The sequence below is a fragment of the Mastigoproctus giganteus genome, chromosome 8 (assembly GCF_048544385.1).
Source record: "Mastigoproctus giganteus isolate SK-2022 chromosome 8, ASM4854438v1, whole genome shotgun sequence".
NCBI classification, from domain to species: domain Eukaryota; kingdom Metazoa; phylum Arthropoda; class Arachnida; order Uropygi; family Thelyphonidae; genus Mastigoproctus; species Mastigoproctus giganteus.
Window position 1 is genome coordinate 165,670,168 of NC_143582.1, and position 17,792 is coordinate 165,687,959.

Here is a 17,792-nt window from a genome sequence, read left to right on the forward strand (position 1 = left end):
GAACCCTGAGGAACTCCACTAATAACATTAGTCCACGTTGAGCAGTGTCCACTGATTACCACTCTCTGTCTTCTGCCACTCAACCATCCCTTTATCCATAGCAGCAATTTGCCTCCAATGCCACACTGATCCAATTTGTGCAGCAGTCTTCCATGCGCAACAGTATCAAAAGCCTTTCTAAGATCCAAATATATAATATCAAAGTTATTCCCTGCATCCAGTTCTTTTGTGACTACATCATAGTATCCAATCAAATTGGTCAGACAAGACCTGCCATTAACAAAACTATGCTGTGTCTGAGCTATAACTGAATTCTTGTCTAGATGATCCTGCAGTGCTTCTTTAACCAGTGCCTCCATTAATTTTCCTGGAACCGAAGTTAAACTAACAGGTCTATAATTACTTGTGTCAGCCTTTGATCCTCCTTTGTGAATTGGGGGTACATTTGCAAATCTCCAGTCTATGGGTACCACACCTGAGTCCAAAGAAGCTCTCATAATTATGGCTAGGGGTTTGCTTACTTCCTTTGCTGCCCCCTTTAATATAACTGGATAGATCCCATCCACCCCGGGTGCCTTTTTTATGTTTATCCTCAACAATTTCTCCTCCACTTTCCTCTCAGTTATTAGAAAATCATGTAGCTCACTGCTAATGTTTACTTCACCTTCGACATTCCCCTTCCTGAATAACTCCTCATGTGTGAATGTAGATGCAAAATACTTGTTTAGATTGTTAGCCACCTGAGCAGGATCCTCAACTGTTGAACCATTAACATCCAGTGGACCAATCTGATTCATCTCTTTCCTTCTTGAGTTTAAATAGGTAAAGAACTCTTTTCTGTTTTTCTTTGCATCCTTTGCCAAGGATTTCTCATAATCTGCCTTTGCCTGCCTAATCTCCTTTGTAACTTGGTTACAGACCAACTTATATCTATCATATAAGTTAATTTGTATGTATCCCATGCATTTTTCTTCTCTGCCATATGTCTCATTAGTTCATCTGACAACCATTTAGGCCTGAACCTTGAACAATATTTCTTAGTTGGTATGTAAAGCCTGGTAGCTTCCAAGATTAGTTCCTTGAATGCTTCCCATTTTGAATTTGCTGTTTGTAACATCATCAGTTGGTCCCACTGTATAGAATTTAAATACTGTCTCAGACCATCATAGTTGCCTTTACGAAAGCAAAAACCCTTCCCTTTACCTCTGATGGTAGTTACCTCCTTGAGTAAATCCCACTTCAGCACACTGTGATCATTGCCATCTAGTGGTTCCTTTATCTGTAGATTCTTAATGCATGAAGAATCACTACTGATAATCAGATCAAGAGTATTACTCCCTCTAGTTGCCTCCCGAACATGCTGGTGTAGAAAACAATCATCCAATAAATCCACAAAAGCCTTGCTAGTGTGTGAGTGACCAACCCACAAATTCCAGTCAATATCTGGGAAATTAAAATCCCCCATTATAAGACTCTCTGATTTACTGGCCCATTCTATTTCCCTGTACAGTATCTTATTATACTCATCAGAGTGATTAGGCCTATAGCACACTCCTACTCTCAATTTTGATTTACCTATGCTTATGTCACACCAAACTGACTCGACACTGCCCTGTGCATCGATGTCGACTGGCTTCACTTCCTTGGATTTTATGTGTTTCTTAACTAATAGCATAACCCCTCTTCCCTTCCTATCCTGTCTATCCTTTCTGTAGACATTGTACTCCCCAAATTCCAGTTCTTCTTTCCTTATATCTGTGTGACACCACGTCTCTGATATCCCAACAATATCTGCCTTTGATGTTTTGAGCAATACCTCAAATTCATCAAATTTATTTACTAAACTCCTAGCATTGGTGTACACGCAAGTATACATGCAGCTGTTTCTATTCTTAGCTACCCTAACACAACCCATGTGTTTACTTGTACCGCAATGGCTTCCAGCAGTCTCTGAAATATCCTGCGTCTTGTTTTTCAGGCTTCTGCTCATTCCAATAGAAGCAGTGCAAGAATCTCTTTCACCTCTGCCACTGGCTACTGTTAATCTATTAGTCTTTGTCTCCCCCCCAAGCTAGCAGTTTTCCGACCCACCTAACACTGCTTTGATAGCATCAGCAAATATTCTTGCACCCTTTCTATTTAAGTGTATCCCATCCCTGTAGAAGCAATCTCTCCTGTTAACAAGTACAGTCCAGGCTGAAAAAAATTCTACCCCTTGAGCCTTGCACAATCTTTCCAGGGCCGAATTGATCGACAAGGCTCTCATCATATACTCCCTCCTATTGTGTCTGGGCAGAATTGCAGACACTTTCAAATTCAATCCTATTCATAGTTAATCCCTATTGTGTCTAGGCTGGAACTGCAGTCTAAATAACATTTTTACCTACCATTCACCATTTTTTCAGCATAACATTTTGTGACCAGGCCCTCAGTTTGATTTTTCTTTCAATCAGTCATTCCCACATGGATATTCATATACGTTTTAGTTCCTTAAGAATTGACAACTGGTCATTAGTGTCATCAATTATTGTGCCTTGAACATATACTTTGGTTGTATTCCATATGTCTCTATTACAGAAAATATACTCAGTTCCCCTCAAAATCACATCTTCAATTAAAATTACCTTGTTTGAAACCAAAGAAATCAGCACTTGATGATCCATTCCTGGTGCCAAATCTTCAGGAAAATTCCAACTGGCATAGTGCTAAACACTTGTGTTTAGCACTATAGCTCTGCTTGCCATTTCAGGAGACTATCTTATCCAAAAGTTATCCAAGTTTTGACTTTGAATTAAAATCAGTACACCTGAAGAATTTCTATGTGCTCCAGTACAGATTAGATAGAGATAGTCTTACTTATACAGGAAAAATTTTGAGGAGTGCAAAGAGACAGCTGTGCAATGGCAGGCTAACAGCTTGTCATTCCACAGCCAGCTTCTGCAACAGCATGACACAGGTATAGCATTTATCTCCTTTTAATGGCAAATTAGAAATAAAAACTTGATTTATTTATCCCCATTTTTCTTAACGAATCAAACACAACAATTTCATTACGATAAGTGAAGGAAAGTAAAAAACAAAAGAAAACAGACAACTTAGCATTAGTATATGATGCAAGAAATATATGAGGTATATGAGAAACTATATATGAGAAATATGAGAAAGTATATGAAGCATATGATGCAAGAAAGCAAACTTATACAGCATCAGGACATACATAGGGGCAAATGCAGAAGCCAGCTCCTTTGGATATTTAAACCCTGAACTTTAATATAGAGTTTAGCATTTTTTACTGTTATTATTTTTTTTTTATTAAAATATATCAGCAAACATATAAATTCTTGGCAGAGTGTATCATATAGTTCCCATTGTAACCATCAATCTTTAAACTTGAGTGGCAGCCAGCCTTTTACTGCTAGTTTTTCTGTTATTGTTAAACTCAGCATTCCAGACCTTCATAAAGGGTTTGACTTTCAGTTCTCCTATAATGTTTAGGAGAACGGTCAGTTCTCCTATAATGTGCAATTTTGCAACGCGAATTTGCTCCAATGCGACTGATATATTAGGGAACAATGCAAGTATAACGCAATTTTGAGTTGGCTCATGTGCAATTTTGTCTGCGAGTAACACCAGGTAAATGCAAAACCTGGCACCAAGCACAGCAATACATACGAGTTTACGAAGCTTAAAAAATGTCAAACGTCAAATGTGTGAGAGCTATATTTCCCATTTAGTGTAATTGTATTGGTCGGAGATACACTGTTGTCATTTGCTATATTCACAAGATAATGTGATATTGTAGGCGGACTCGTGTTTTCTGGAGCTCACATTTTTCTGTTCAAACAGAAATTTTGTGAGGAGTGATAGCGTGAGCAGAGGAGCACATTCCTGGACATCACTACCATAAAACAAAAAAACAATTTGCAGTTCCTGGTTTATTGCCCTTTTCAGTTAGTGCTAATTATAAATTAGCACTAACTGAAAAGTTATAAATGGGTAGTAAACTCAATCTTACTGCATTTCTGATAATACTGATAGCTTGACCAAACAAAGCACCAACAGCGATTAAAGCAATCTCTCTTTTTTTTTTTTTATATAGGTCCTAGCCATTGAAATCTGAGGAAAGTAGGTGGCAGGACCTGCCAGAGTACTGATTCCTTATTGGTAACACCTGGCTAGCCTCCACGTGGCGCGGTATGGGCAACGTCGGGTCCCATCAGGAGCCTGATGGCCAATAAGCCAGATGAACAATGGGCACAACAGACTACACTATACACGATCCACACACTTTAAATCTCTGGCTTGACAGGGTACTGTCACTCGATACAGAGAACACCGCGGAGATGGGAGAAATCCCAGGAGCCGCAAGACCTTCAACATACCAAATACCAAAATACTGATAGCTGGAATTCTGTGGGCTTTTCCGTTATTATGGTGAAATGTGTATCCCCCTCCATGAAATCTTCAATCGTATAAAAACATAAATAAATTTTCAGAAACTTCTCTTCGTAAACTTGCCACACTTGTGCAATTTGTGTCCCGTGTTTGTTGTTATTGAATGCTTATCTTTTTTACTATTTTAATTTTTATAATAAAAAAAAGAAGAAAATGTGAGTTAACAGAAATATCAATCAAGCAAACTTCATATCTTGTCAAGGTAAAGTGCTATATTTACAGCAATATTTATTTATTTATTAGAAATTTAAGATGTTTAAACCTCTGTTAGCAATTTAATTGGGTTTTCTAACTTTTTTTAGTGTTTTACTTACCAGACTAAACATTTTTATTTGAGTGCTCTGTCCCTATCCCTGTTTTTTCCCATAAGTCCTGTTGCTTTTAATGCATGAAATACGATAATGCTGAGATTTTTAGGAACACATGTACCGCATTATAGCAGAACTGACTGTATATTATTTTGGTAAGAGTTTTGAAAATGTTCTAAGAGCAATTAACAGCACACAGTTAACTCTTCCCCCCAAACTTTTAAATTCATGGCAAAGTGTATCATGTTCTTTTTGAATATGCAACTAGAATAGGAGATGCCCAGCCATTAATCATGATTGGTGAAAGCCAATGAGAGCTAACTTCATCCAGAGACCTCATATTACCAATTGCATGAGATCTGTAGTATAGTACAGGCATATCTCACTAATACAGCAGGTTAGGTTCCACACCGCCGCCGTAAAGCAAATATCTCCTTAAAGCGAATCACAGCCTTTTTTAAGGGTTTGCCAGTGCATATAAAAGCCTAAAAACATATTTACACTATCATTTATTAAGTGCACAATAGTGCTAGGCCTAAAAAAATGATGCAAAAGTAAAAATAATAAATAAATAAAAAAAATAATAAAATACTACAGTACTGTATTGCTAACCTTAAAATATTTCCGTCCTTTGCTTATGGTGACTGACAAATGAACATTTTAGAAGTAATTATGGAAGGAAGGCTGAAGGAGACAGTGGAGCTTCATCATCTGAGTCTTAGATGAATCTTATTCTCTTTGCTCGTGGAGAGTCTTGCCTTGACATTGATGGCTGTTGAATGGTAAGGCTATGTGTTGTTGAAGGTTGGGGTAGCTGTGACACTTTCTTCAAATAAGACAACAAATAAGTTTGCCTTATTGACTAATGCTTCCTTTCATGAAGGATTGCTTTGTAGCATGCTGTACCATTTGATAGTATTTTACTCACTGTAGAACTGTTTACAAAATTGGCATCAGTCCTCTCAAAGCCTGAAACTACTCTATTAAGTAAGTCAATGTAGTGTATTAAATCCTTCATTGTCATTTCAACAATGCTCACCGGACCTTCATCAGGAGTAGATTCCATCTCAAAAAGTAACCTTCTTTGCTAATCTACCAAAAACAAGTCCTCATCTGTTAAAGCTAATCATGAGATGCCAGGAATTCAGCCGCATCTTCAGACTCCACTTCCAGTTCTCTTGCCATTTCCACAACATTTGCAGTCACTTCCTCCACTAAAGTCTCGAACCCTTCAAAGTCATCCATGTGGGTGGCAATCAAATTCTTCCAAATTCCTTTTAAGGTTGATATTTTGACCTCTTCCCATGAATCATGAATGTTCTTAATGGCATCTAGAAGGGTAAATCCTTTCCAGAAGGCTTTCAATTTATTTTTTCTAGGCCCATCAGAGGTATCACTATCTAAGGCAGCTATAGCCTTAACAAATGTCCATCTTAAATAATAGGACTTGAAAGCAGCAATTACTCCTTGATCCATGGACTGCAGAACAGATGTTGTGTTAGCAGGCAGGAAAACAACATTAATCTCCTTGTACATCTCCACCAGAGCTCTTGGGTGACCAGGTGCATTCTCACTAATCAGTAATATCTTGAAAGGAATTTTTTTATAAAGCAGTAGGCCTCGACAGTGGCTTGAAATATTCAGTAAACCGCATAGTAAACAGATCTGCTGTCATCCAGGCTTTGTTGTTTGATTTATAATACACAGGTAGGCTAGCTTTAGCATAAGTCTTGAGGGCCTTAGGATTTTCAGAATGGTAGATGAGCATTGGCTTCAACTTGCAGTCACCAGCTGCATTAGCCCCTAACAAGAGAGTCAGCCTTTCCCTTGCAGCTTTGAAGCCAGGCATTCACTTCTCTCTAGCTATGAAAGTCCTAGACGGCATTTTCTTCCAATATAGGACTGTTTTGTTGACATTGAAAATCTGATACTTAGTGTAGCTACCTTCATCAGTTACCTTAGCTAGCTAATTTGGATAGCCTTAGCTAGCTCATTCTGCAGCTTCTACATCAGCACTAGCTGCTTCACCTTCACTTTTATGTTGTGGAGATAGTTTCTTTCCTTAAATCTCATCAACCAACCTCTGCTAGCTTCAAACCTCTCTTCTGCAGCTGCCTCGCCTCTGAGTCTTCATAGAATTGAAGAGAGTTAGGACCTTGCTATGGATTAGGCCTTGGCTTAAAGGAATGTTGTGGCTGGTTTGATCTTCTATCCAGACCACTAAAACTTTCCCCATATCGGCAATAAGGCTGTCTAGCTTTCTTATCACTTTCATGTTCACTGGAGTAGCACTTTTAATTTATTTCAAGAACTTCTCCTTTGAGTTCAATACTGTGCTAACTGTTTGGCACACCAAACTTAGGTCACAGCCTATCTCGGAATTCGACATGCCTTTCTCACTAAGCTTAATCATTTCCAGCTTTTGATTTAAAGTAAATGACTTGAAACTATTCTTTTCACTAGCACTACACTTAGGGACCACTGTACTGTGTACCGTAATTAATAATTACAATAATAACAATAACAAGTAAAAAGTTTGAAAAATTTTGAAAATTTCCAGGATACGACACTGAGACACGAAGTGCACAAATGCTGTAAACAGTGAGCGTGGGTAACAAAACGGCGCCGGTCAACTCACTCGATTTAGCTGATGTGCACGTGGCCAGTGAAAACCCCCTTAACAGCAAGCAAGCGCCAAAAATAATAAATATGAATATAATTGAAAAGAACCGTATTAGCAAAGTGCCTTAAAGTGAGGCATGCCTGTAGTGATCTTTTCACCATTCAGTAAAAGACTGGTAATCTTGAATTAACAGAAAACAACCCTCAACAAATTTCCCTGTACTTTTCTACTTTTGAAACTGTCATTAAAGTTGTTTTAATTATTGGAACAATAAATGAAGAAAATTCAGTATAACTATGATTTCAAAAGTAACAGAATTTTAAGAATATAATATATTTACCTTGTTTAGTTCATTTTCACTGTAATTAAATTTTGTTGTAATCGGTGGTGGACTACCAAACTCAGGCTCAAAAGATCTGTCATCATATTCTGAATATTGTATTGCATCATGATAAAATAATGATGCACCAATCCCAGGCTGGTCCATTTCTGTTAATCTCCCTAGAATCAAACATTTATATTAGATCCATTACACTGAAGTAATTGAATGATTTTTAAATACATGCTAAAGTGTTTGGCAATCTAAACAGTAGATGACACAAATGCTTCATAGCTATTATTGATTACTGTTATCTTATAGAACCAATGCACAAGTAGTGTCAAATTATTAGCAACTTATGAGCAATGAAATTTGAATTAATGAACTTTATTCATTATAATGCTACAGGGTGTAACAAAACACAGTAGTTTAAAGGTTTTTTTTTTTTTTTAATGTAAACTCCAAACACGAGAGGTATTAGAACCTATAGTACTTAGTACCGTGCTTGAATTGGAGGTTGAGATGAAAGAAGATATTTGTTGACGTTGGACTTGAACTTCTGTAGACTGTAATTTTCAGGAAATACGTATGAAGGAAGGTTGTTCCAGAAAATGGTAGTAGAATGAATAAATGAGGAAGATAAAAAGTTGGTTCTGTGAGTTTGAAGTTGGACAGTAAATGGATGTTGGCTGGTGGCTGCAAGTGTTCGGACTGTTTTGAAAGAGAAAGTGGGAATTATAGAAGCCAATTCAGAAGAACAGTGCCCATGGAAGTATCTGTAGAAGAGGCATGCAGCAGAAACAGTACGTCTATGAGACAGCAAATGGAGAGACTTTGTTAAAGATGAATCATTAATTAACCTAACTGCCCTCTTCTGAATGGAATCAAGAAGCCTGAGAGAGGTTTTGAGGGCACCACCCCAGATGTGGGAACAATATTCCATGGTAGGGCGGATTCGCGATTTATACAGAGTGAGCAGCTGTTTGGAAGAAATGTAATGCTGAGAGCGAAAGAGAAAACCAAGTTTTTTGATGCAGAGGAAGCAATATTTGTTATGTGCTTGTGCCAAGAGAGATTACAAGTCAGGGTAATCCTCAAAAGAGATATATCATTTTGCCTAGAAATCGAAGTGTCACTAAAGGTAAGCATAGGAGCAGAAGAGTTCTTTTTGCAAGATATAAGACAAGACTGAGTTTTAGAAGGGTTGAAATCAACTAAGTTGTCTTTGCCCCACTGAAGAATTACCTGAAGATCGGCATTTAAGGAATTGGTAGCAGATTTTCAAGAAGTTGAAGCTGATTGAGCAGGACAAGGTTTCTCAAAATGGAAAGTGGAATGCAATGTGCTATCATCAGCAAAACTATGGATAGGATTTCCAGTCAATGGAAGAAGGTCATTAATATACAAAAGGAAAAGAGTGGGGTAAAGAACTGAACCTTGGGGGACACCGGCATTAGTGGAGAAGTTAGAAGACAGAGAGCCATCTACCATCACCCTCGGTGAGCGATCAGAGAGAAAACTGGATAAACAATTACTAAAAACAGTTGGCAAACCATAAGATGGAAGATTGTTTAGAAGACCTTTATGCGAAACACGACCGAAAGGCTTTGAGGTGTCAAGAGCAACTACTTGTGTTTCACCGAACCTTTCCATTGAATTAGTCCATAAATGGGTAACATAAGCCAGAATATCACCAGTGGATTGACACTGACAGAATCCATACTCGCGATCGTTGATCAGATGGAAGGTTTCTAGGTAGTTTAAGAGTTGGCAGTTAATTAATTTCAACATTACATTAGAAAGAGTAGAAGTAATTGCAATGGGACGATAATTGTATGGGAGGGATTTGTCACCCTTTTTAGGAACTGGTTGGATATGAGCAAATTTCCAAGCAGAAGGAAAAACACCTTTGGAATAAGAAAGTGAAAAAAGGCGGCAAAGAATAAGAGTAAGTTCAGGAGCACAGATTTTGAGAACGTGGAGAAATACCATCGGGACTTTGAGCTTTCTTAGCATCAAGATTCGTCAAAATCCTTCTGACGGAAGACCACAGGAGGCATTGAATGGAGTGTGTTGGGAATGGTGGGAGGTGTTTTACCAAGATCATTAATACATGAGTTGGAAGAAAAATGGGATGCTAGCAGGTCAGCTTTATCCTTGGCTGAAGTGACAACAGAACCATCTGGTTTCGACAGAGGTGGGAGCAGAGATGGGCAAAAGTTGCGGCCAATAGCTTTATATTGTAGGTGGGTAGGGTAAGAAGCAAGTTTTCTACTCTTAGCCTGTTCAAACTCTAGTTTGGGCCGATTAATAACTGCTTTACAATTGTTGCGAGCTTTGGTGTACGCAGAAAATGAAACTGAACAATTAGAAACAAGCCAATTAAGATATGCAACATTCTTCTCTTGAACAGCCTTAGCACATTTATTGGAAAACCAAGGTTTTGATAAAGGACGAGATTTTAAAGTGGAGTGTGGGATAAAGGATTCCATTCCTGCAAGAATAATTTCACTCACACGATCTGAGCAAACGTTGACATTAGAAGTTTTGAAACAGTAATCTGACCAAGGAAAAGAAGAAAAGAAGTCTCGCAGGTCATCCCATTTTGCATTCGTGTAATGCCAAAAAACATGAGGTTGGAAATAGCCATGAGATAAAGGTTCCATTGGAGAAGAGACAATCACTAAGTTTTGATCTGAAGTGCCTAAAGGACCTCTCACTTCGACCATGTATTTAGAAGGGTTGTTTGTGAGAAAAAGATCAAGCGTATTGGCTGTATGATTAGGATTGTCCGGTATTCTTGTAGGTAAATGAACAATCTGTGCAAGGTCATTAATAATTGCAAAAGCCTCAGCATCTCGACCAGCTGGGTCGGTGTGACTAGAAAATGGAAGCCAGCTGGAGTTGTGAACATTAAAATCACCAAGGAAAATTGGACTGGAGAAAGTCAAGTTGCAAAGAGAGGAAGTCAAAGAGCTCCAAGTGATTAGTGGAGTTGGGAGAACGGTAGAGACAACAGATGAATTTGACACAATGAGGTAGAGAGATTTTAAGCCAGAGAAGATCAAAGAGAGGAGATTCCAAATTGCCAAGTCTCTGACAGGGAATATCAGAACGGACATATGCACAAGTACTACCTTTGAGGTGAAAGGAATAATACAGTGAATAATTTGGGCATCTGAGATGAGCAGTAGTTGAATCAACCGATAACTGAGATTCTGTCAGAAAACGTACATGGGGTTTGGCAGACTGCAAGTGGAAATGGACATCGTTGAGATTAGAATTGAGACCACGTATATTTGTGAAATGAATTAGGAAGTGCTTGGGAGGTTTAGATCTTTTCGCAGATAAGCTTGCTCTATTAGTTTGACAATTCATGGTGTATTCAATAGTAAGAAAAAGTGAGTGGGACATGCTGTATGAAGTAATGAAATTTTTGGATATCGCGTACACATGGTAAGAATATACCCAGATCCTGGACATAACGTGGCCTCGACAATGCTCCCCTCATACACACTACTCGGACTCCCTCCAGTCACTATCTGGCAGAGTAGAGGTAGCAAGATTATACACTAGCTGATCCGGAAGCCTCCTAGAGAGTTACCAATAGGTTCGGTCCGGTGTACTAACTAGCGGCCAGCCTGTGAACACCGTTTTAGAGCTGTACCCTCGAAATGTAAGGAATATTGGATCTCGCCACGATGTTCATCATAACCTCAAAAGTCATCAATCATACTGCATGATGGAAGAGATAGGGAAGGGTTGACCAGAACTTAGCTCTAGAGACTAAACATGGGTTCCACCACTTCAAGCCTCCAATAAGCAAAGTGGTGGTATTGCACTGGTTGATGAGAGTCATCTACCACCTAGTATTGCCTGGTAACATAGAGGGGTGGCGTTCCTCCATGTGGTGTGGGTGCCACACCTCGACCCCTGCTTACATTGGTTCACACTTGGGTGGTCACCCACCATGTACTTGTGCATGGAGGTTATATCCAAGTATGAGAATGATTTAAATTAAATGACTACATTCAAATTCCGACAGATTTGCCCGTCTCTGTTCCCACTTCTGTCAAAACCAGATGGTTCTATTGCCACTTCAAGTCAAGGATAAAGCTGACCTACTAGCATCCCATTTCTCTTCAAACTCATGTATTAATGATCTTGGTAAACCACTTCATACCAATCCCAGTATGCTCTATTCAATGCCTCCTATGGTCTTCTGTCAAAAGGATGTCAGAAGGATTTTGATGAATCTTGATATCAGAAAGTTCCAGGTCATGATAGTATTTCTCCACTTGTTCTCAAAAACCTGTGCTCCTCAACTTACTCCTGTTTTGTGTCGCCTTTTTTCACTTTTTTATTCCAAAGGTGTGTTTCATTCTGTTTGGAAATTTGCTCATATCTAGCCAATTCTTAAAAAGGATGATAAATCACTCCCATCCAATTATGTCCCATTGCAATTACTTCTACTCTTTCTACAGTAATGGAGAAATCAATTAGCCACCAACTCTTAAACTATCTAGAAACCTTCCATCTTATCAATGATGGCCAGTATGGATTCTGTTAATGTTGATCCACTGATGATATTCTGGCTTATGTTACTCATCTATGGACAAATTCAATGGAAAAGTTTGGTGAAACTCAAGCAGTTGCTCTTGATAATTCAAAGGCTTTTGATTGTGTTTGGCATAAAGGTCCTCTAAGAAATAAGCTTTCATCTAATGATTTCCCAATTGTTTTTGTAATTAGGTATCCAGTTTTCTCTCTGACCACTCACTTCAGATAATGGTAGATGGCTTTCTGTCTTCTAACTTCTCCATTAATGCTTCCCCAAGGTTAAATTTTTTCTCCCACTCTTTTCCTCTTGTATATTAATGAGCTTCTTCCATTGACCGGAAATCCTATCCACAGTTTCATTGATGATAGCACATTGCATTCCAGTTTGAGAAACCTTGCCCTGCTTAAACAGCTTCAACTTATCAAATATCCACTACCAATTCCTCAAATACTGATCTCCAGTGGGGGCAAAGATAACTTAGTCGATTTTAATCCTTTTAAAACTCAGTCCTGTCTTATATCTCTCAAAAAATGATTATTATAATCCTATGCTTATCTTCAATGACATTCTGATTTCTAGGCAAGATCATGTATCTCTATGGGGATTACCTTGACTTCTAATCTCTCTCTTGGCATAAGCACATTTTTATAGATATTGCTTCCTCTATGTTTAAAAACTTGGTTTTCTCTTTCACTTGTCAGCATTTATTTTTTTCCAAACAGCTGTTCACTCTCTACAAATCGCAAATCCGTCCTACCATGGAATATTATTCCCACTTCTGGGGCAGCACCCCAGATGTGGGAACAATATGTCCCCCCCCCAAACCTCCTCAGACTAGATTCCATTCAAAAGAGAGCAGTTAGGTTAATTAATGACTCACCTCTAACAGAGTCTCTCCACTCTCTGTCTCATAGAAGTTTGTTTCTGCTGCATGCCTTTTCTATAGATATGTCCACGGGCACTGTTCTTCTGAATTGGCTTCTATAATTCCTGCTTTCTCTTCCAAACAAGTCCGAACATGTGTCACAACTGGTCAAATTCTTTTACTGTCCAACTTCAAACTCACAGAACCAACTTTTCTTCTTCCTCATTTATTCATTTAACTGCCGTTTTCTGGAACAATCTTCCTTCATACGTATTTCCTGAAAATTACAATCTTCAGAAGTTAAAGTCTAATGCCAAAAAATAAATTCTTTCATCTTCTCATTCTCCAATCCATGCACAGTACTAAGTACTGTAGGTTCTAATACTGCCCATGTTTTTGGTTTTCATAAAAAAAAAAAAAAAAAAAAATTGATAGTGTACAGAGCCACATGATGCTGCATTCAATGTTCAACATAGATCCCTTCTTTTTTCATACAAAGCCGTTTCATAATGTAGATATTTCTTGATGTTAGTCTCAAAAAATTCTATAGAATGGCATTAAAGCCACCTATGAATTTTTTTTACTTTATCTGGTGCAGAACTTCCATATTCTAATTCTTCATATAGGCCTCTGGAGTTGGGAAAGTTCTGACTCATAATAACTGCAATTCAATACACCAACATTCAATGACTGAAACTTTATTAAAATAACAATAAGATAAAATAAGACAGGATAAAATTTTATTGCAAAAATAAAATATACTAAATATTACAAATTAAAAGTGATAAAACAACCATAGCGTTCAAAGGCAACCACCTCCTGACAGTAAAACTTAACTGTCATGGCATATCCTTAAATAACATCAGCAGGATCATGGCTCACAGCACGTGTTACTGTATGAGCATGGGCATTATATTCTAAGGTATCATTTGAGGACAGAAAAAAAAGTGATAGACACATGAGGACAAGTTTTTACTATAGAGAAGAGATGGAAGTAGACCTTAACACATCTTTCTCATATGTTGCAACTGTCACAGCTACTGTATATTGTCCTAGAGAAACATAGACCTAGACCCTCTCCCCCACTCTTTAGAAAAATATAGGACTGCCATTTTGTGTAGCATTTGTGCAACAAATTTTTTCCCAACCATTGTGGGTCTGTTTTTTTTTTTTTTTTTTATCTCTATGATTGAGGAAAGAGATGTTAAAATTATTATATTAGAGCTAAAAATTTGAGTGGGCACTTCAAAATATTTTCATACATTTTTTTTCTACATTTTGGTGATTCTCTTATACAGACCTCTCCAATATTACAGGAAATTTGACTTATACTTTTCTAATCCTTTGGTCTTTGAAATGTCTGATATAATTTCTCCAAATATATTCCTGATCACTTTCTACACTATTTCTTTTCCTTGCTATTTCAGTTCTTATTTCGGGTTAGTCTGAAACCGATTTACTAAATCATAGTTTTTCTAAGGGCTAATAGAAATAAACCTACAAAGAAAGTTTAATAATGATAATAATTTATCATCAGGTGTTACTCTGTAATAGTAATTACTGAGTGTTTATTACAACTTTGGAACATTATATTAAAAACTAACTGTAAAAAATTGTTCAAATGTGCTAATTTTAACACAGACTTAATCTAGTACACTTGGTTCAACCATTTTCACCATGTTTTTATTATCGCTGTATTATTAACTAATGTATTATTAATATTTGAATTAACATATACTTACATTGCATACCAAACTTCTCATAAATATATCTGGAATCTTTATTAATCTGAATATAATTACTATCTGGTATGACCAGATCATCCTCTGTTATCCTTGACCAATTTCCTAAGAGGCCTCTTGTTTTATTCTGATAAAAGTTTCCAAAAATGAAATGAAAACAAAAATTAAGATTTTAAAAAATTAAGTAGAACTTCTTATATCCAATTAACAATCTCATATCAGAAGTCTTCAATTATTATTACTAATATTTAATTATACAATAAAGGCTTCTTTACGTGTATCATATTTTTGATGCTATGAAAAAGCAGAGTTATAATAATAATATACAGTATTAGGAATTGAAAGGTGCCAGATTTTAAAATATTTTGAATTTCAGAGAGGTATACCCAGTGGCTGAGCAGTTTTAGAGAAGCATATTCCATGAATATCAAGGAATAATTTATGACAAAGTATGCACAATCTCTATCAATTTTAACGACATTTTGTTTTTAATAATGTATTGTGGAGAAATTTGATCAATTTCTTGTATGTAATAACAAAGATTGCTAAGTTTCATTTTTTTTTTTTTTTCACCATTATTACTAGTCATGCAGCTGATGAGTCGTACATTAAAATAAGAAATACATTCTTTATTATGTATAATTGTATATATCTGTTAAAGAGACAGAGTATTCATATCCTGGGCTATTATTTGCTGTTGTAATACTTGCAAAACAAAATTCTTATTTTAGTACTTTTGTTTATTCTGTATACTTTGTAACTTAGTGTAATAGTAATAGTAATAATGAATACTGAAGTAACTTGAGTCCTGAATAAGTTTCAATGTTGTTGTTGTTATTAAGTTTAATGACACAAGGGCTCCTAAGGCCAAATTGTGTCAGTTCATAGTTTATTTCTTATATCCACATAGCTTTTAACAATTTAACTATGTTAACAGTTCTGCTATGTCTGCATGGGTTCCAAGAAAATTAGATAAAATCTAGGGTTCATTTAATTTTCTGAATGACCAAAAGGTGCTGGAACGCATTAATGAGTAAAGAGGACAGTCTACAAGAAAGTGGTGAACTGTAAGTTGTGTCTGACAGGAAGTGCACTGGAGTGGATCTTCTCCCAATAATAAAAACAGGTGTGTAATATAAGTATGCCCAATTCTGAGTTTGTTTTGTTTTGTTTGGTTTTATTGGCGCATTAGCTACTAAGGCTATAATGCGCCCCAATTCTGAGTCTTGCCAATACCACTTCATCTTGTCTATTTTGTCTGAATCCAGACAGCCACACCTCTGGTTTTTGTTTGATCTCGTAAAGTTTGTTGTCGGTATTACTTCACCAGATTTGTGACCAGTTTTCATAACATGCCTTGTGAATTACAGGCTTGTAATCCGTACATGGAACCCAAAAGCGATGTGAGAATGTGGTAAGAGATTTTTTAGTGGCAAGATCAGAAGATTCATTTCCCGGAATTCCAGAATGTCCCAGTACCCAACAAAATGTTACTAATTGATTGGACTCTTTGCACAAGAGTAACTGACAGTGAATAGTTTTCAATGTAGGATGACAGGCAGAGAGATTCTCACTTATGGCAAAGACTGCACTGAGAGAGTCAGTACACATTAGGACTGGTGAAATGGAGCATTCAACAAGCTGTTCAAGTGCAAGCTTTACAGCATACAGCTCAGCAGTAAAGATACTGTATGTGGTTGGGAATAAGCTGTAAAGGTAAATGACAGGAAAACTGATGCAGTGCCTACAGCATTTACAGTTTTCGATCTGTCAGCAAGTTTCAATGTTAGTGAAAGTACTTGATATGTCTTATGTGTGATGGTCTCCACTTCATAGTCTGAATGAATGTAATGACATTCGGGTGCCTTCTTTGGGAAAGGTGTGAAAATATGCTGCTTCTGGGTCGTGGGTGTTGTGACACTGAGCCACAGTGTACATATGGCTGAGTCTGGATATCAAGGACTGTGTGAAGATAAGCACTGCTGTGGAGCAACACTGTATACTTTATATCATGCATCAGTGGTTTTCTGTTGCTTATTAGTATTAGTAGAGGCATATGATGCAAGAAAGCAGCTTATGCAGCATCAGCTAAAAAAAAAAAAAAAAAAAAAAAAAAAAGCTCCCATTTCACCCCTCCATTCATGAAAGTCTGTTCCATCAACTAACTACCCACTGGCTAAAGGCAAACTTCTGCACATCTATCCTACATCTGTCTTTCCTCAATTTGAATTTATGCCCTCTCAGGTGATTATTCTGAGCAAGACGAGGAATCCCATCAGCATTGACCATGCTCAAACCATTCAAGGCTTTATATCAGATCGACTCAATCAGGTCACCTCGCAGGTGCCTAGTCTCCAGACACTGTAATTTGCAAAACTTAAGCCTTTCTTCATAAGAGCAACTCATTGTTCCATTCACTAATCTCGTTGCCCTTCTCTGCACTCGTTCCAACAGCTCTACATCCTTCTTAAAATGAGGCCTCCAGACCTGTATACAGTACTCAAGGTGTGGCCTGACCATTGCTTTATACAAGGGGATAATTACCTCCTTATCCCTGCTAGAAAAATTCCTGTATATCATTGACAATACACCATGAGATACTCTTGCAGACCATCTGCACTGCTCAGAAAACTTCATATCTGCCTGCACAATTACCCCAGGTCCTTTTCGTTCTCTACCACTGTCAGTGTAGTACCACAGAGTTGACACATTACTCTGGGGTTATTGCTTCCCATATGTAGTACTTTACATTTGTCAATGTTAAACTTCATTTGCCACCTATCAGCCCATCTGCTCAACTTTTCTAGATCCTGTTGCAGCAGCGTACTGTCATTAGTGTCCTTAACAACCCTGCCAACCTTCATATCATCTGCAAACTTTGACATTTAGCTTGATACACCATCATCAATATCATTTATA

The 17,792-nt window shown here is 37.4% G+C and overlaps 1 protein-coding gene across 1 annotated transcript in view; it reads right to left on the bottom strand.

The window, feature by feature from the left end:
• Positions 1–17,792, bottom strand: part of mesh (sushi domain containing 2 mesh) — a 251,344-nt gene that overhangs the window by 92,182 nt on the left and 141,370 nt on the right. Inside the window, exons 15-16 of the mRNA XM_090380389.1 lie at positions 14,874–15,000; positions 7,727–7,887 (exon numbers count right to left, since the gene is read on the bottom strand). Coding sequence (XP_090236515.1) covers positions 7,727–7,887; positions 14,874–15,000 — 288 coding nt within the window. The remainder of the gene's footprint in view (positions 1–7,726; positions 7,888–14,873; positions 15,001–17,792) is intronic.